The sequence below is a fragment of the Camelina sativa genome, chromosome 9 (assembly GCF_030686135.1).
Source record: "Camelina sativa cultivar CO46 ecotype springtype chromosome 9, ASM3068613v1".
NCBI classification, from domain to species: Eukaryota; Viridiplantae; Streptophyta; class Magnoliopsida; order Brassicales; family Brassicaceae; genus Camelina; species Camelina sativa.
In genome coordinates this window covers 38,434,060-38,454,511 of record NC_141888.1, presented here as the reverse complement: position 1 = coordinate 38,454,511, position 20,452 = coordinate 38,434,060, and the positions used below count along the sequence as shown (strand labels likewise).

The 20,452-nt window shown below is 29.9% G+C and overlaps 2 protein-coding genes across 5 annotated transcripts; one reads left to right on the top strand and one right to left on the bottom strand.

Annotated features, from left to right (window-relative positions):
- Nucleotides 1–371: 371 nt before the first annotated feature.
- On the bottom strand, nt 372–3,887 carry LOC104713706 (agamous-like MADS-box protein AGL17). The gene is given in 8 exon segments (XM_010430887.3): nt 372–624; nt 626–739; nt 874–957; nt 1,209–1,250; nt 1,340–1,439; nt 2,185–2,246; nt 2,382–2,460; nt 3,546–3,887. Coding segments are annotated over 8 exon segments (690 nt in total). The 5' UTR covers nt 3,728–3,887; the 3' UTR covers nt 372–597.
- Nucleotides 3,888–12,473: 8,586 nt separating this feature from the next.
- On the top strand, nt 12,474–19,361 carry LOC104713705 (uncharacterized). 4 transcript variants are annotated; one of them, XM_087466435.1, is made up of 17 exons: nt 12,474–12,527; nt 12,767–13,097; nt 13,275–13,395; nt 15,341–15,419; nt 15,511–15,626; nt 15,790–15,840; nt 15,967–16,086; nt 16,168–16,287; nt 16,398–16,533; nt 16,654–16,824; nt 17,050–17,205; nt 17,296–17,402; nt 17,515–17,605; nt 17,725–17,866; nt 18,123–18,282; nt 18,605–18,721; nt 18,825–19,361. In XM_087466435.1, exons 3-17 carry the CDS (start codon nt 13,292–13,294, stop codon nt 19,186–19,188), a joined length of 2,034 nt encoding a protein of 677 aa, XP_087322561.1. In that variant the 5' UTR covers nt 12,474–12,527; nt 12,767–13,097; nt 13,275–13,291; the 3' UTR covers nt 19,189–19,361. The 4 variants fall into 4 exon arrangements, with proteins under 4 accessions (XP_087322561.1, XP_087322563.1, XP_087322562.1 ...); XM_087466437.1 differs by having other exon boundaries at nt 13,270–13,395; XM_087466436.1 differs by lacking the exon at nt 12,474–12,527 and having other exon boundaries at nt 12,649–13,097.
- Nucleotides 19,362–20,452: the final 1,091 nt, after the last annotated feature.

Sequence of the window (20,452 nt, the reverse complement as noted above, 5' to 3'; positions counted from 1 at the left end):
CCCTGATTTAACTTTTTCTACTTCTGAGAACTTATATAAATCTGATCAAAGTCGAATTTGAAATATATCAAAACCGACCATTATAGTGTATAGTCTAATGGTTTGTGGTTGTATGGATGGTGCGTCAATCACCATCCTGATTCAAATCCGTATAAACAAAAATACTCACATACCAAGCCGACCTATAAACAAAAATACTCATATACAGAATGAAAAAAAAAAAAAAAAAAAAAAAACTGAAACATGGACCAACAAATAGGAAATGAAATCAAACCGATTTTCAAATGACCATCACCCTACTTTAACTATATCGTATGTTTTTAATATATGTCTTAATTATATACTTGAAAACACATGAAAAAGCCAATAAAAAAGAACATAATCGTGAAGCTAGCTGTACCCATTGATTGCACTATATCGTACAAAATCAAACCTTCGGTTTGTTCTCCGACATGATTACACTCGCACTCACTTCTGCCTGAAAGCATATTGGCATAGTTAAACGACGTGTCCCTCTTCATATTATAATATGTACGTTCATTTGAAATGCTTTTGAGATAATCAAGAACGAACAAGGTTTTATATCTTTAAATGATCTTAGCTCTTTGATGAAGTCTTATAATTAATGGGACTGCTCAGGCTGGCTTAGCTGCAGCCTAACCTCTGCATGGGATTCATCATCAACTGCATCTACTAGCTCATGATTTCCCAATCCATTTTTGTTTGACGTTGCATAAGCCTGTAAGATCATTACCACAATACCATTTTTGTAACTAATATCTATAAGTTGTCTAGTTTCAACTAGCTAGCTAGGATCTTAAAGGAATTATTAGTTGCAACTTGAAGTGATGAAGTTTATTGTTTCCATTTTACCTTCTTGTATAGTTCGACGTTTTCCTGATGAATCCTTTGTACTTTTCTCGACAATTCGAGGTTTTCATGATGAACAAGATTCCTCTGCAAAAGATTAAAAAGCAGTTATATAAATGATACGTGTAAACATTTTTCGTTTACATTCGAAGTTTGACACAACATCGTTAGTATCTTTTCTCTCAGTGAAAAGAGTTTTCGTATAAGAGTTACTGTTTGCATTTCATCACATTTGCAAAGAGTTTATAAATAGAGAAAAATAAAAATTAGGGGTTTGATTATCCATCATCTTAACTGCTTTGAAATGTCTTTGCTTTGCCGGTATATAATATAGTTACCTTTCTAGTTAGTTCTTTGATTTCATTGGTCAAAATTTGTTCCTGCGAGGTTCGAAAAGATTGATTAGTTTGAATTTCATTGTTCCAACAAGAACGAGCTAGACGATTCATATATATAGATCAATATTTACCTTTTTCATACGAATTCCACGTAAACTCATTTCAAGCTGGCTCTCTAGATTGTGCAGTTCTTTAATGCCCAAACCATTTAGTTGCTCTCCCGTTAGTTGCCTATTTTATTACAAAAGATATATCATTACAGTTACCAGTTAAAATACATGGCACAACCTAGAAAAGGAAATCAGAAACACCATCACAGGCACAGCCCGACTGAACCGGAAGCAATTCATGAACTTGATGTCCCTTCCGATTAGATAAGTTGTTTATTGACACTCAACATTTTGCTTGTAACTCTTGTTTTTATTTCTTTTTTTGGCAAGATTACATATCTAAGGTTATGCTATTTTGTAAAACCTCACATCTTCATATTAATGATATTCACATTCCTATAACAGATTTAACCTGCCCGACAAGTTCCAAAAATAAACTAACCCGACAAAGAAAGCATGGTCGACCGAGTTTTCAACATATACATATATTTGTTTCCCTTGGACCCTTGGTTAGTTGGTTTAATAAACATGACGACATATACATTATATGTATGCATCTTTTTAAAAGGAACTAATTATTAGAGACACATAAATCCATTTTGTTCACTATATATATGTAACTGGAGTTTGTTTAATGTTAGAAATTCATCACAAAAAAAAAAATAGTACTTGCTTCAAAGCAAAGACATTTCAAATGCACCACATTTTAACTGAAAAGAGAGTTAATTCACCAAGTGAGAACAGATTAATAACACAACTACGTACACTATCACATACGATAAAGTTAATTCACTCGCTACCTACTAGTTTTGAGTTGAAAATCATGATTACTCACAAAGTCACAATTATATAAGCAAAGTACGTACCTATGATTTTCTTGCAATGAGTGTAGTTCTTTCCTCAATGTTTCAGCCTCTCTTTGCCAAAACTACAGTACGCAACACAGTCTAACTTGTCAACTCTCAAACTCAAGTGTAATAATACAAACATGATTAAGATCTTAACTAGTACTATAATTCTATTTTCCTCTAATTATATGTTGTGGGATTTCTGTTATACGTACCTTAACTTCTGATGCAGGGTTAAGTACTTGTTGCTGCTCCATCTTGGTCTTATTGAAGCGTTCAATAGTAGATTTTACACTGTGTTCATTACAAGGTTTTTAAAACTCAGAACTAGTTCATTGAGTAGTATTTATCTATGGAGCAAATAGTATTTCTATATCCATTGCTAATGAAATAATAAACAAAATCCGTGACTTCCTTGGGTAAATTTTTACAATCTTTAAAAATTTGTCAAAAGGTTTAAGATTCTTACCACATAATTAGGAAATATATATATATATATATATATATATATTTATATATATATATATATAATTAAGTCAGACACATATCACTATTCACCATGGTTTCATATATACCAAATTAAAATTAAGGTTCTTCAAAAATAAATATGAATTATTCACAGTTAGAAGAACGAGAACCTACTACAAAAGATTTGTTGGTTCAAAAATTTTGTGACAAAATAAAATGATACAGTCATATATGGCCAGATATACTGATCAGTCACCTGATCGTTCTAGCATTGTACAATATACACAAAATACTGAGATTCATATTCTGGTGATCACCTTGTATACTCCTTTATATCACTCTTTTAGTTTTCCAACATTGTACTTGTTTGACCTTTTATTACTATATATCACTCTTTTAGTTCTCAAATGTTTCTAAATTTGGCAAAGACACACTGTCAGACTGTCAGTCCAGATACACAATTTACAACCAATGACACACATGTCCACACATACAATGAGCCATGAGACTACTTCAATTAGTTTCTTCATCTTTAAAACTAGTTATCGTCTTTAATTCCTATTTGTTTGATTTGCCATCCTCCATTCAAACTAAGTTTCCTTTGAAAAGATTAAGATTCGTGAGCTATACATAAAGAGAATCACCCTTGTATACATATATACTGAAATATAGAACGTTATATCGGACACTAGATGCACAAAAATGTATACTAAAAATGAGAAAATCAAACAACTAAACACAAATTATTAAATTAACCCAACCCTTTTAAGAAAACCATACATGATGTTATATATAAGTAAATACATATATACTTCCATGTAGTAATAGATATACAATTACATGTATACATGTATATCTACAGGTTAGTAGATGTGAGATCTAGGGATATATTGAATGCAGAAGATAGAAACCTGGAGCTGGCAAAGTCATAGAGCTTGTCGGTATTGGAGAAAATGATGAGACCGACCTCAGCATCACAGAGAATAGCAAGTTCTTTAGCTTTCTTGATGAGACCCTTTCTTCTTTTGGAGAAAGTGACTTGCCTACTGGTCGAATCATCAATCTTCTGGATCACAATCTTCCCTCTCCCCATCAATTTTAACTTTGTTTTGATCTTCCTCTTGATCTAGGTTAGCTTCCCTGTTCTAGGGTTTTTTCTAGATCTTTGCTAGAACAAAGGAAGATGAGAAGAACGAATCAGGAGAAAGAGAGAGAGAGAAGAAACAGAAAAGAGAAGGAAGTAAGAGTCAACAATCTATTCGAGGAATAAACAAAGGATTATCTGTTTGAGTCCTTCGTATTGGTTGATACAACTTCTTGAGGGCTATTTAGTAATGTACCAATTTTATAACCTAAAGATAATGTATACATATTTTTCATAGAACACATGAGATAGAAGAATGCCCTATTAGAGCTAGAGTACTTACAGGTTAATCAAATTAAATTACATAGCTTCTATATAATATATATTTGCTTAGTATATTGCATAAAATAAAAATATTTTTGTTTGATTAGTATAATATATATTGATAAACCAGAGAAATTTTTTTAAAAAATGAAACGAAAACCTTATTTGATATCTATATTATTACTTTTAATGTACATTTTAAATTAAAAAAAAAAAAAACCTATTTGTATAAGATATTACCGAAAAAAAAAATTTTGATTTAGACATAAAGAAAACTATTGTTTGCAGACATATTCTATCCCATCAACATAGTACCTAGGTATGGCAAGTTTCCAAATAGGGAAAGTTATTGTACATACAGAAAAACGTAATTAGTTTCATGAGACAAAATCTCCTCAGTAATTATAACTTGGTTCTTTAACTTACCGTTTACAATATTGTAATTTAAAACATATCAAATATTGGTTCCCATGAATTCATGATCTCGTCCAAGTAAACCAAACTATGGGATTATATTTCCTGTTAAAGTTTTGTTTAATGACCAGCGAATATCAACAACTGTTATATGTATTATAAGGTGGAATTAATATAGAAATGTGTGACAGACGTACACGTGAGAGTAGCAGAAACAGCTCCTGAGAATGCTAATTAGGAGATGCTTTCGCACGCTCCTCGCCTTCAGCATATATAGATTTCGTACACCTGATCCATTTCTTTATTACAAATACTATGTTTAGCCTTACATATACTTTCCAAAAGAAATACGCATCAAGATCTCGAGTTTTCGATGTTAAAGAGAGGATACACTAAACTAACTTGCTTTGATTCAGTGGGACGAGCTTTTGGACCAAAAATGCAAAAAGTTTATAATCCAAAAATACAAAAGTCGGATTGAGCTAGTGGGATATTAAATTAGATTAAAGAAAATATAATTGTAGTCTCAAGTTTTTTTTTATTCATATCTATCTCTATATAATTCTGTTAGCTAGTTAGTATTATGTTTTTGAGCTTTCGAATAGTATAGAATTCAATCTCTAATGTCTAATATGATTAGTATTTTTCCAATATGATTAGTCTTACACATATAACATATGAAACCAGTGTATGATTCATCTTTATATGAATTTACAATAGTTAATTAGTTCTAAAGTCTCCATCATAGTTTTTAGAAATATGATTATCTTACATGCGAAAATCTAGCACTTGTAGATATTAAAATTACTACTATTAATCTATGCTTAAATTTTTTGAAACCAGTGTTTAAGTAAATTTCTCTTCAGCTTTTTTCGTTAGTATAAAGTTAGTATCACTAGATTTACTACTGCTAAAGCTTTTTAAGAGTTTAGTATATGGTGACCACGTGGGCTTGTTTTCGACCAATCAGATCTCGAGTCTCCAACACACGAATAAGAGTGTGTTTCTTTTCGTCTTGATTTATGTTTTTATCCTTAAAATGAAACTAAAAGGAAACAAAATCTACCTGCCACATGTCAACCATCAGCCGTCAGTGTACCATTTTGTGCTTCTAAAGAAAGATTTTGGTTTGTTCGAAAGAATGAATAATTTAGCCTTTATCTTGAACAGATTATATTTGAATTTGATTGGTCATTAATCGTTATTACAGCTAGCAGTAATCTGTATATCACCTGTATATATAATCGTTTGATTAGTACTCTTTCACGTGAACTTACATAAAATAAAGACTAAAGAGCACTCATATATTCTACAATTTGATGCTTTTAAAAATCCATCAAAATTGAAGTTACTTTTATTTTCTGAGGTTTTACTAAATTACTCAATTAAAGCTTGAAATTTGAGTCGTTGGAACTTGAACACTGGTGGTAATTGTACTATATGTTCCAAGGTTTGTTGGCCATGAGTTCATTGTTTATAGAATTCAGTAACAGTTGATCATGTTAATGCTATGTTTATAAAATTACACTACTATAAAATTACAGATGAACTCTTGTACTATATGAAAATATAGTTGCGCAAACCAATAAAGTTATTTGTACGAAACATTTTCTAAAGTAATCCGCACTTATATACACACCAATTATGATCTCGATATTCGTCTTCTCTATATATTATCCATTTTGATCTGATCTCGAATTACTCCAACATTGGCTATATTGTTTTTTTTGTGCTAGTTAATTTTACGTATATATACATGTTTAATTTTTTTTTTTCTCTTGGCACACTCAAATCATTCATTAACATTTTCTTTGGTATTATATAAAACATTAAATATATTTATTACAACAACTATAGAGATAGTGAACATGTCTTGTGACAAAAGAAAAAGGAAAAAAACAAATCAGTTGGTACGCTGCAGTTTATTTGTACATTGGACCCTGATAAAAAATTACGACACTCTTATTGGACTCACGGCCGGGCTAACGGCCCAATATAAAAATATATTACTTTTGTTTTGTTGCGGATCCACTCTGTTTTTATTTTTGCTCAATATCAAACATCATTGTACAATGTCTAAACTCTACAAATGATTAGAACCATCTAGAGATAAAGAAGAAAAATATAAACTTAGGATCATAAATTCGAAGACGAAAGTGTGAACATCACTTAAAGTGTGAACATCACTTAAACTTAGGATCATAAATTGGTTGGATAGCCTGAGGACAATCAATCATAAAGATTAAAGTTTCGAATAAGTTGCTCTCTTTTAAAACCGGTGCTCTGATAGTAGTCTGATTATTTAGCTTAATTACCTAACAGATTTTTTTTCAAAAGAAAAAGAGAGAGAATATGGCAGAAACAAGATACCACATGTTATCAATGTATGTGGAGAATCTACAAACGTGGATAAAAACAATTTGGTAAAGGGCCAAAGGGACATATGTAAGCAAGTCTTGTGACTTATGATTCATCAATAATGTTCATATCCACGTGACTAATCTTTGTCACTTTTCTCTTCCACTTTTGTAATTATAATTCGTTAATTAACTTTTCTAGAAGCACAATCTACTTTTTATCTTTCACCGGAGTTAGTCGCAAGCAAATTATAGAAAATTCAAAACATAAAAGTAGCAAAATTATATTATAGTATTTGGTTTAGGGGAAATTAATAGAATATATATGATAGGGTCAACTAAGACGAAAAGATATAAATTATACGTCTGTTCACCAGAAACATGATTAAGTCTTATTGTTTGCAGTTTGCACTCACAAAGAAAAGAAAAGAAAAGAAAAGAAGTCTTATTAGTTGACATAGTTGTGAATTGTGATCATGCTCACTTATTATCTCAAAACTAACTTTTTGTCAGATCTTTCTAGTGATCATTTAAAATGAAAAGAGACATCCCAAATAATATAGTGTAATGTATGTAGTGTACTGAATTAACGTACAACAGTTAACAGCCCTGAAGCGTATAGATATATCTCTTTTGTTCATACCGACTATCCTGACAAATGTAACTATCTCATGAAATAACACTCTTTAACGTAAGAGCATCAAAATGAGGCTAAGTTAGATTTGCTTCTCAGTGGCCAAACCACGCATGACGCTTAACAACAACAACTTTTTTCACAACGAATGAATTCAATTGTTTAGTGCCATACCAAAATATATACCAAACAAAGAGACATACAGTATATAGAAACTTAAGATTCAAAGGAAGCTATAATTAATTTGCTATCCATTTGATATTTTTCTTTTTTTCTTTTTTATAATCCGAAAATTTCACATCGAACCCCATAAAACATCTATAATTAATAAGTAATTAACCATAATTGAAATTACATTAAATAAATACCTCAAACCATATGGTTTTCCAACTTTACTAAAGCTTTCAACCAATTTAGTTATTTCCCCTCTCTGTACAACTTTCTTGACTTGAATCTATATATATTGTGCTAGTTTTGCAATTCACTCCGATTATTACAGCCTTAGTATTGAAAATACTCATATTCTTTTTCTTAGTAAATGACAATTTTGTATATGCATATACAAATTTAGGTACGTAATTTATAGTGTGATTTTCTTGACTGCACTATTACAGATTAGTTATATTAGAATTTTTGTAGAGGTATACAATAATAAATAATAACATGTTAATTGATAATTTGGAGCGTTGTAAGATATATCGTTAGCTTATTATGGGCAAAAATAGAAGTTTATTTAGTAAATTAGATGTTCAGCTAGATTCATAACATTTGTCCCAAAAAAAAAAGGAGCTAGATTCATAACTAATATTATTAACATCACATGGATATAAAGAACATCAAAATGTGTTTTATGTTACACATGTTATTGTATTTTCATATAGTTTTCACCATCTATAATGCAAATTAACACTCATAATTATATTCAGACTGTGGGTATTTTTCAACATAAGTTATCTATATATTGGAAGAATCTTGTAAGAACATAATTTCGTGGTTCTTGAAATTATAGTAGAAAACACGTCGTTCTTTGAAATCTCACTAGACATCCCAAATAAAACAAAACAAAACAAATGAAATCATCTATTTTAAATTTTTATTACAAAAATTAAAAAATCAAAAATTAGTAGGCTTTGTGAAAGTTAAACAAATGCAAAAAGGAATTACCAAATTAAATAGGCTTTACTCAGAAATATTCAATCGTTCAAAGAGCCATGAAATATCAAAATCTTAGTTCAACAATATCAAACCAACCCTATGTTAATATTAATATAGTTAATTCAGAATGACAAAATACTACATATAATACACGTCCATAGCTAAACATATGCGTTTCAACAACTTTAACCCTACGATGCGTTGAAAAGATAAACTTACGGCCTACGGGGAAGAAGAAGAACTCAACCATATTTGACTTTGTGAAATTAGAAAACTAAATGTGAATTTGTTCTTTTTCAAAAGAGGAAAATGGAAAATTAAATAGACTCTCCACCATTCTAACTAACCTACTTTGAAGTTTCTTTTGCCTTGCACCAACGAAACCACCGAGAGAGCTGTAACCCATTTTCGCCGTCATTATTATAATAATACCCCATCATGTATTCATCTCTTCTTCTTCTTTTTTATGTTTATCTTAATTTTAAAAGTATATATGATCGTGTGTAATGTATACTAATACTCTATGAATGTTTACAGCCATGTAAAGTATAAATGTTTCTTTATTTGTCACATTTTGTTTCATTATGTTGTGTAGTTGTGTGTCTATATAGTGGGTCGGCTTGATGCGCCATCATCAATGGTGGACGATGTCTTTAATCGATTATATATAAGTACTTTTTTCATATGGTTCGAGATTATAATATCTGGATCCTGTGTAGAAGTATCTTATAGAATCGACAATAGTATTTGCGTAAGAAGAGTTATTCGTAATAAAAAAAAAAACCTTGAAACATTCAACTTTTGAAGTCACGTCTAATCTCTCTTAATCACTTAAAGTTATGGAAAAGTAATTCAAAAGTAGTAGCGTTAGATCATCTCATTATCACCTAATTACCATACTACATTTTTCCTATCTTAACATATTATGCGATTTCGGTATATATCTTATATATTCTATACTTAGAAAAATATATTAATTCTTGACAAACTTTTGGGGTAGGGACTAGGGAGATAGTCTTAATGTGGGGGGTCAAATTAAGACCGTTATTTCGGTATTATGTCATCATCTTCTATTTTGTTTGGCCAACTTGATGACGTACAAACTAACCCATTATATAAATAATATATAATATATTTGTCAACCTTGTTATAAATAAACTTCTTGTACTCCTACTAATCCATAGATTTGTTTTAAAAAACTACAATTTCTGACTAAAAAAAACAGTTTAATTAAAAAAATATGAATACTAAGATAATAATTATTTATCGCTCTAAAGCTAAAAATAGCAGGGTGATGATGATGATAAGTGGTGCAGTTGATTCCATAACCTAGAGAAAGGTGTAAATCCATCCAACTTTAGTGCCTTTTTTATTAAAAAAAATTACTGCAAATTTAGTCTGCCATGGCCCATGCTTGAGCGTCTTATGGATTTTGGTAAAAATGATTATCCGGATGTGCGAATAATTCTTTACCTATACATACTCTTGGGATTAATCAAAACCAAAGACCATATTACTCAAAATGATAATGAAAAGAAAGAAAGAAAAAACTTCAAAATACGTGATAGTCTGATAGATTAGCGATTCATTTGAATCTATTTTAAACCTATTTGACAAGATACATATGAAATTCATCATTTTTTGTTTGTTGTTAGTTTACCGATTTTTAGTTTGACAAAAAAAAAAAAAGTTAGTTTACCGATTTTATGTACTGATTTGAAATATGATGTATGTAGAATCGGGTTTTATATTTTAAACTGGAAAATCATTTTCACAGTGTTGTAACGAAAATAAGATAGTGGATTTTATGGCATCCAAAGCCTCTTTCTTATTATTATTATTATTATTTTTGAATTGTAGTCTTTTTATGCGGCACAAGTACAACCATAAGAAACATGTTAAATGTTTTTGAGTATTTGATACTCCGTCTGTTTATTTTTACTTGTCGTTCTGGACTTAATTTTTTGTTTCACATTACTTGTCGTTTTGTATTTACGATGCAAGTTTATGAATCAAATTTTTAGTTTTACCCATAACTTTTAGCTTATTAATTATTTGTATCAAATGAACTAGTGTATTAATGAAGGGTAAAACAGAAATTTTAAATGTTTTCTTAATATGTGTGAAATCACCTAGAACGACAAGTAATATAAAACGGAGGGAGTATAAATTACCCCTAATTCAGTCAGATCTGTGTCGTTTAAAGGATTTGACAATTCTGAAATTGTACTAGGTTTTAATCTGTCGTACACTCCAAGACAATAATTGTATATATATATATATATATATTTGTATTAAATTTTTATAATTTATAATTTATATAATTATGTGTTTTGGTGTTTTTAGAAATAATTTGTAAAACATATGTAATTTAGTTAGTATTGTAATTACACATTAGAAGTATCAAAGGAGAGTGAAAACTTATTTTAATTTTTAATCATATTTCAGATGTGTTAAAATGGAAACTCAAAAAATCATATTTCAGAGTTGACGCTTCTAAAAACAATTTTAATCATTTAAGCTAAGAAGTAATAAATTATGAATACCTCTTTGTCCATACGAGTTCTTGGTAAGATCCTAATTCCTAACCCATAAAAGCAAAGCGAAATGGAAGCAAATTACACAACTATGTAATTACTAAAGCAGTGAAGAGCAAGAAACTAAACTGAAGATGACATAGAATTGAGCATACCCTACATAGTACATATCCTCCAGCTTCATGAAAAACTTGTGACACCAAACCCATGAGACCAATGATTCCTCTCGTACACAAGATTCAATCTCCTCGTCACCTGTTTCACTAAACAGAGGAAAGATCAGTCGGCATCAATGTCGCCGTTTGATGATTATATGGAGAGAGAGCGTCGATTTAAAGTTAATAGAATCTTCTTTTAGCTTCGAGAGCAATCTAAATGATTTTTATTTTTTTGATTAGTTTTTTTTATTAAGATTTTGTGCAATACTAACTTACCAGATAAGAGATATTCGATTTAATGTATTTTTATTTTAAAATGAATTAAATTTTTAAAAAAATATTTGTTGTTAGGTTGAAGATAAAATCGTTTTTTATTTTTTATTTTTGGTACAATTTATTAAAGATTAACTTTGTAAATAATATTTTTAAAAAATATAGTTTAAAGGGTAGAATATCAAATGTATTTAAAAAATATTAATATAAATATTAACTGAAATTATTAACGAAGTAGAAGAAAGAACAAATATATTTACCTTCCATTTTCCGACAAGTTCGGCAATAAACGACTCGAGATTATTCTTTATACAGTAGCAGTATATTAGTATATGGATATTTGTTGAGTTTTGACCCTTTGTCTTTTTAATGGGTGTTTTCAGCACATAAGTCGTCGTTTTGGTTACACTGACTTGAATATTTTAACAATGGTAATATCGATGAGTCCCTCTAAAAGTCGTCGTCAGAGAAATTCTATGTACCCATTAATTCCAAAATTTGGTATTTCGCCTAAGATACGGAAAGTTGACCGTCCTCTGACCGATTGACGAATTTTCTTATAGAAAGAAAACATATATTTCTGATTGTTTGAAGAAAAAAAAAAAAACATATATTTTTGACATAGTTTTTTGCAGCAATTTCTTTAATATTTGTTGCATTAGATGTCAATAAAAACAGCTTATATTTTGGCAGCCTTATTGTAGTATATGTAAATAAAATAATTTTCAAGTTTTGGGGGTAGAATTTATTTCAACTTTCAGGTTCATAAAGTTTTCCATATTACAAACCGTTTTTTTAAAAAGAATTTAGACGTTAAAGTAACTGTGAGTAAATGAAATCCCAAAACATTTATGTGAAACTTGACAACAAATTATAGGCAGAGGTTCAACAAGTTTCATAACCATCGTTAAACGACAACTTATAATGCAGAAACTTTTTGCGCATGGGGACAATGAGGTGAGGTTAAATTTGACAATTTCGGTATGAATTTTATATGAAGAAATGTTCTTTAGGATGGACAAAAGTTCTGTACTGTCACAATTCCTCATATACACAATTCTTATTAGTAGTATTATTTATGTGATGAATGTATTAGTTAGCGTACATAATGGAGTAATAACAATACTACTCCATATGATATTCCTCTTTTTTTTTTTAATACTAATATAATCAATTTTTAATCTTTATTTTTTCAGAACAAAAAAGAAAGATGAAAAGGTTAGGCAACAAAAAAGTCACACCTGCAACATTAAGATGGTGTAGATCAATTACGTACGCGCACACATTTACATATACATGTATATACACACATGTACATTTCTAAGGATATATAAAGCTTGTTAAGATTCTAATCCTATGATTATTGTGAGAACTAAAAAAAAAGAATAATTAGTGATTTTTAGAGAGAAGAGAGAAGACAGAGAGAGAGAGAGACATTACCTTCTTCATAGGTAAAGAAAAGCTTTTCTTTCTTCTTCTGCAATTTTATCTTCCCAAGAAACCCAAACACACAAGAAAATCTTAAAGGTACACTTAAATTACTTTTCATTGTTCTTTGTTAATTTTTTTTAACCCATTTTTAGTTAAACCTTAAATAAGGTTTTCTTAATACTTGTCTATATATGTACACAAACACGTATTTGTGTGTTTTATATACGTATAAATCCATGCATTAACAATTTGGTTTCTATGTCGGAAGTTTAGTGAATTGTGTGGCGGAGATGAAGGTCGGAGCTCCGGCGAATAAGCCGGGTCGGATCATTGTCCAAGTTCTTCTTCTTGTTGTTCTTCTTCTTCTTCAAAGTGTTCATTCTCAGAACTCACTGTATGTTTTCTCTTTAACCCATCTCTGTTTTGTGTTGGGTCGGATTTTTTTCCTTTTTACCTTTTTATGCAAAACATTGAGTTCACAAGCTTTAAATTCACAAGTTCACATGTCAAACTTACTGAAAGGAACAAGCAGAGAGAGAGGTTCTTAACTTTATTCATCATAATCTGGTGTACTATTTTGTATTCATTCACCTGTCTATTGGTTGTTTTTTTTTTTTTAAGGTTCATGAATTATATAAAATTAAAAGCCTTAAGACTTAAATATGTGAAATAAATGTTTAGCGTAAATTTTGGCCAGTACTTAATAAACTTTCCTTGATTTCATTTCCATATTAGCTTTATAAGGTAATTATATAGTATTTATTCTCTTGATTTCTTTCGTTTTGGCTTCCTTGACTATATAGAGTCTATATAACAAATGCTTTACCAAAACATAATTGAAGTTTTTTGAAATGACAATCCTTGACTACTTTCTTTAATTTGAGTTTGTATCTACAACACACACATAATTATATAGATACTGCCAGAAAAAAAGATCATATACTTCCATAAAAACATCACATTCAAATTTTTATAACGTGAAAAATCAAAGGAGAATCTCGAAACCGAGATGTTCACGAGACGTGTGTCAAAAAGTTACTGACGTTAAACGACAAGGAATATTTGTTTAAGGAATTGGTCTTAATAATCTTAAACCTTCGTCTCTTTTTTTTTGTTTTTTAATTACAAAACCTTAGAAAAAAAAAAAACAATATTGGATTGCTTTTACCTTTCGGCTTAGAACACCTACATGTCTTTGTATTTTTTAACTACTTGTCTTCTTCTCAATTCTCACACATAATACCCATGTGTATTTTGTTAAACAAATTATTATATTTTTTAAATACAAAAGTATTATTGTTTTTTTAATACATATGGTACTTTTATGTTCTTTATGCCTTTTCATACCATGATGGATATTTGTGTTCCCTCTATTGGAATTATTCTTTTCGTCTTCAACACTCCTCAACTAATTTGACCGTTCATATTCAAGTGGAGTTCGTACCATAAATTTAATTGTTTTCATATCATCTACCCTTATTAGTTAGAGTATATGCACTACATATCATAAAAATGGAAAGTATTTAACAAACTACCATAGGACCCACAATCTATTCCCTCTCTTCATATACAATTACTTTTATACCCATTACATATATTACATGTTATTTGTTTAAATATCATGTTATTTTTGTTTTTTGAACGAAATTATATATCAGTTTGGGTTCACAAATGAAATAGTTAGGGTTTAAAGTTTACAATTAAAACGAAATTATATGTCGGTTTGGGTTCACAAATGAGATTCTTAAGGTTTAGATTTTACAATTAGAACGAAATTATATGTCGGTTTGGGTTCACAAATAAGATGGTTTAGATTTTACAATTAGAACAAAATTATATGTCGGTTTGGGTTCACAAATAAGATGGTTAGAGTTTAAATTTTACAATTAGAACGAAATTATATATCGGTTTGGGTTCACAAATGAGATGGTTATGGTTTAGATTTTACAATTAGAATGAAATTATATGTCAGTTTGGGTTCATAAATAAGATGTAAAATATAAATATTACATGCTATTTTAAAAAATTTCACGTAATCTTTCATTTCTACATTACAATAAAATAAGAAAAGGGTGATTTTGTTTTTTTACTCCCAAAAACCGTGGGTCCCATGGTATTCTCCTATTAAAAAAAATTGTTGTGCTATTCTCTTAAATAACTTTTAGAATTGTGGTATTTATTTAATTAACCCTATTAGTTAGCTACCGATAAATTTCTAACATTTACGTTTTAAACTCTTTTCTTTTTTTTGCTATTCAGTAAGGTAATTTATCTTGATCAATAAAATAATGAATATTCTTGATTTATGTATTTGCTACAATATTTGTTTTTTATTATAGAAACAAACTTAACATCACAAAGCCTGGACAAAACATACCAGCCTTATCAGTTCAGTTAAGAAGAGTTAGTCGTGACAAGGTAAAATTTATTCAATTCCTCTTATCTGTATATATATATATATACATATATTTTTACGATATAATAAGATTTTTTAATTGTTGGTTTTAAGGTGGTAATTGATAATGGTATTATTCAAGTTACTTTCTCGAGCCCACAAGGCTTAATAACTGGGATAAAATACCATGGTATCGATAATGTGCTGGACGACGAGATTGAGGATCGGGGGTAAGATTTTTTTTTATTCCTTAACATATGAGAGTTTTTAACACAATCCGTTTGGAACATGTTACATTGAGAAAAAATAATTACATACGAATGCATTTTACATTTTCATAATGTCCAATAGTATTTTTTTTGTGTGTGTGTGGATATTTTGTTACGGAAATAGGTATTGGGACGTTACCTGGTATGAACCGGGAAAGAAATTGGAAATTGACAAGTGAGTTTTTTCAGACTCTAATGATATTTCTAAGTGTAAAATTCTTAGACAATAGATGATAGTTTTGTTAACATAATAATTCGACTAATCAGTAGTTTTATATTTTTATGTGTACGTGTTTCGTAGATTAGAAGGAACTAAATTTGAAATCATAACTCAGAATGAAGAACAAATTGAAATATCATTTACAAGAACGTGGACTATCTCCAAACGTGGCTCCTTGGTCCCCCTAAACGTAGATAAAAGGTACGTAGATCATCGTTAGTAAAGAGATATTTATATATGTATATAACCTCCAAAGTAATCGAATGTAAAATTTTTTATAAGATATATCATTCGAAGTGGTGTCTCCGGAATATACATGTATGGTATTTTGGAGAGGTTAGAAGGTTGGCCCGACGTGGACATGGACCAAATCAGGATCGTCTTCAAGCTCAACTCGAAAAAGTAACCATCCTTATGTTCACTAATTTATATCTATAGTTAAAATGCCAATTAATTTCAGCTAGTTCATTTATTAGTGAAGTTTCTGATGACTTTTGGGATGCAAATTTCAGATTTGATTTCATGGCGATATCAGATGATCGACAAAGAAGCATGCCATCAATGGCGGATCGAGACAATGCTAAGCAATTAGCATACAAAGAAGCTGTTCTTTTTACAAATCCAAGGAACCCTATGTTCAAAGGAGAGGTATATATATATAAATATACTACTACTACATCTAGACAATTAAAGAATGTTACATTAGATTGTAACTTCTGAAACAATTGTAGAACATGAGGGATGAGTGATGTATATGGTGTGACGCAGGTAGATGATAAGTATATGTACTCAATGGAAGACAAAGACAACAATGTGCATGGTTGGATCTCATCGGAACCACCTGTTGGATTTTGGATGATAACTCCGAGCGATGAGTTCCGTCTTGGTGGCCCCATGAAGCAAGACCTCACCTCTCATGCCGGACCCATCACCCTCTCCGTGAGTCCATTTATCATACATACATTTTTTTTTTTATAAATACTTAACTCCAAATCATGATAGATTATTAGGTTTTGATTGCTAATTCTTAACTAATATTAAAAACTTTCTTTAAGGGTTAATCATCAGATTTTATAGCATAATTAACTTATTATTTGTTTGAGTACACCTTTTTTTTGAAATGTTAATAATATAGTTTCTTTAAAAATAATGATGTTTTTGTAGATGTTTACAAGCACGCATTACGCGGGGAAAGATATGAGAATGGATTATAGAAATGGAGAGCCATGGAAGAAAGTGTTTGGTCCTGTCTTCGCTTATCTCAACTCTGTTTCTCCCAAAGATTCCACTCTTCGTCTATGGAGAGATGCTAAACGACAGGTTCTTTTTTTGTCGTGTCCCTCTATCGTATTGTGTAAAACATACGATATTTTTCTTATCAGAAACTTATATTTACATATATAATCGCAGATGGCTGCTGAAGTCAAAAGCTGGCCTTATGATTTTGTTACTTCAGTAGATTATCCTCTGCGTCATCAAAGAGGTACTATCGAAGGTCAATTCCTTATCAAAGATAGGTAAATACGTTAATATTTTCCCTCTTTGATAAACATTATTTTTTTTTTTCTCTCATATTTACTTTGACCATTGTTTTAATCTTATTTTGCTTTGGATTACATAATGTTGTAGTTACGTGTCAAGATTAAGGATATATGGGAGATTTGCTTTTGTTGGTTTGGCACCAATTGGTGAAGCCGGTTCATGGCAAACCGAATCCAAGGTATAAACATAATACAAATATACTCATACTTTATACAAAAGTTTATGTGCTATGACACCTCTTTTATGGTAATTGTTATAGTCTATAATTATTTTTTTATTTTTATTTTTGACAAAAAGGGGTATCAATTTTGGACGAAAGCTGACAGAAAAGGGAGATTTATAATAGAGAATGTGAGGGAAGGCAATTATAGTCTCTACGCATGGGGTTTTGGTTTCATTGGAGACTATAAATTTGAGCAAAGCATTACCATTACGCCAGGTATACACACATATACTACATTTCTTTATTCATTTTGATCATAGCTAGAAGAAAAGCATGCTTGATCTCACAGTTCACTTAAATATTACGATTTGTTTTGAAGAGAGAGATATATTAAATCAATTTATTACGTATGGTTTCAGAGTTGGCCTAATTAAAACCCACATTGAGCATGATTAGGGAATCATTCTATGTAGTTCTAATAATGCTGACCGTTTGTTTGTGCTTACGTTTATATTTATTTTGAGGTGTATAGGTAGCTTGATGAATGTAGGTCCTATAGTGTATGAACCGCCAAGAAACGGTCCGACGTTGTGGGAAATCGGTGTACCTGACCGAACCGCCAGAGAATTCTATATACCGGATCCATACCCTACACTGATGAATAAGCTTTATGTCAACCCACTCCAAGACAGGTTAGCTAGTACTTTGATCTTCTCTTGAACAACTATTTTTAATAGGTTTACATATATATATATATATATATATGTTGTTCAAAAAAAAAAAAAAAAAATCATATATATATATATATATTTTGGTAGAATAATAGTTTTACATATATATTATATAAGTAGGAATTTTCAATTATTTTTTTTGTTCCTGTCGTATTAATTCTTGGCGGACTTCATGCTGGTTTTGTTCTGTTACTCTTTTTCACTTATTTAACCCATTTTGACAATCCTATCTATAATTAGCACACGCATTAATTCATTAATGTTTTTTTTTTTACTTCTGCAGATTTAGGCAATATGGATTGTGGGATCGTTACGCAGATTTATACCCTCAAAACGATCTTGTGTACACAGTGGGTGTGAGTGATTATAGAAGAGATTGGTTCTTTGCACATGTTACCAGGTAAATACATAACATATATAACTCTCTATATATATATTTTTCTATATCAATGCTCTTATACTAAAACTTATATGTCTAATCATCTTTTCATTTAACTATATAGAAACGTTGGAAACAAAACATACCAACCAACGACATGGCAAATCATATTTAACCTTAGAAACGTGAACCGAGTAGGACTCTACACGCTCAGAATAGCTCTAGCATCAGCCGCAAATTCCGAATTACAAATTCGGATCAACGATCCGAAATCCGATCATATTTTCACGACGGGTTTTATCGGAAAAGACAATGCAATCGCGAGACATGGAATTCATGGTTTATATAGATTGTATAGTATAGACGTCGCCGTAAGTTTACTAAATATTGGTGATAATACGATATATTTAACACAATCGAGAAGTATAGGACCATTTGAAGGTATTATGTATGATTATATTCGTCTTGAAAGTCCTTTTAGAACTTGAGAAATAAATCGGATCGATTGAAAATAATAGTAATGTAGTGTAGAGAGGGAGGTTTAAATTTGTTAATTTTAAATAGAGTTAGTTTTATTTTATTTATTTGAATGTAATAATATGAAGATGAATGTAATAATATATGAAGATGAATATAATAAGACCAACTTTATTTACCGTTATATGATTTGTACATTTAGTTTTGTATGCTTGTGTATATATGGAGAATGAAATCGATAGTTACATGCATGTGTAAGGAGTGATTTTTCGCATATGACCCGCGCAAGAACCTAGCATATACTTTAGAACTCAAACTAACATATCAAAATATTTAAAATATACTTAATTAGGATCGATATATCAAACATTGAATTTGAACATTAGCGCCTATAATTATTTACCCGGTCACATGTCTCTTTCTTCACCTACTAAGCTACTCTCTACTGACTCCATCACCCACTAAGCTGCTCTCTACTGACTCTATCGATTTTGGACGAAAGCTGACAGAAAAGGGAGATTCATAATAGAGAATGTGAGGGGCCTGAGGGCAGGCAAAACGTTACCATCACGCATACAGACATACTACGTATCATCATTCATTTTGATCATAGCTAGAGAAGCATGTTTGATCTCACAGTTCACTAAAATATTTCTTTTTAACAAATAGATCATAACTGCTTCTGTCTTCTCTTTGATTATTCTTTTTGATTTTACAATGTGCAATTTAGTTTAAAATATCACTCTCATATATCTATTTGTTTAAAATAGATATATGAGTGATATCGAATCAATTTATTACGTTTGGTTTCAGTTTTGACTTCTGTATATAATTAACTTAGGATTTTAGTCTATAAGTATCGGATCTATGTTTCAATAATTTTTCAATTTTTAAGAAGTTTTTAACATAAAAACTAAAAATTACAAACCAAATCCGTAATCCTAAAACCACTTTAAAACTTGCAAACATTCATAGCCTCAACTAAATCTTATTATATAAAGTTGGGTTTAAAAGTTACATTAACAAGATTTTGACATGTGTCAATTTTATATCAATCTGAGATTTAGACACATGTAAAAGTTAATATTTAATATGAGAGATTTGAGATTACAACAAAAACAAAATATTTTGTTTTAAACAATATTAATATTAATAATGTAAAAAGATAATTATCAAAAAAATTACAAAAATTAAAAAAAAATTAAATAATTATAAGGAGATTATATATTTCATAAAATTCGAAATTATAACGATATTTAATTATTTTTAATTTTA

Coding starts and splice junctions, on each gene's coding strand:
- LOC104713705 (XM_087466435.1), top strand. CDS start 13,292: ATGAAGGTCGGAGCTCCGGCGAATAAGCCGGGTCGGATCATTGTCCAA. Junction 16,825..17,049: donor CCGGACCCATCACCCTCTCC/GTGAGTCCATTT, acceptor ATGTTTTTGTAG/ATGTTTACAAGCACGCATTA. Junction 18,283..18,604: donor GTCAACCCACTCCAAGACAG/GTTAGCTAGTAC, acceptor TTACTTCTGCAG/ATTTAGGCAATATGGATTGT.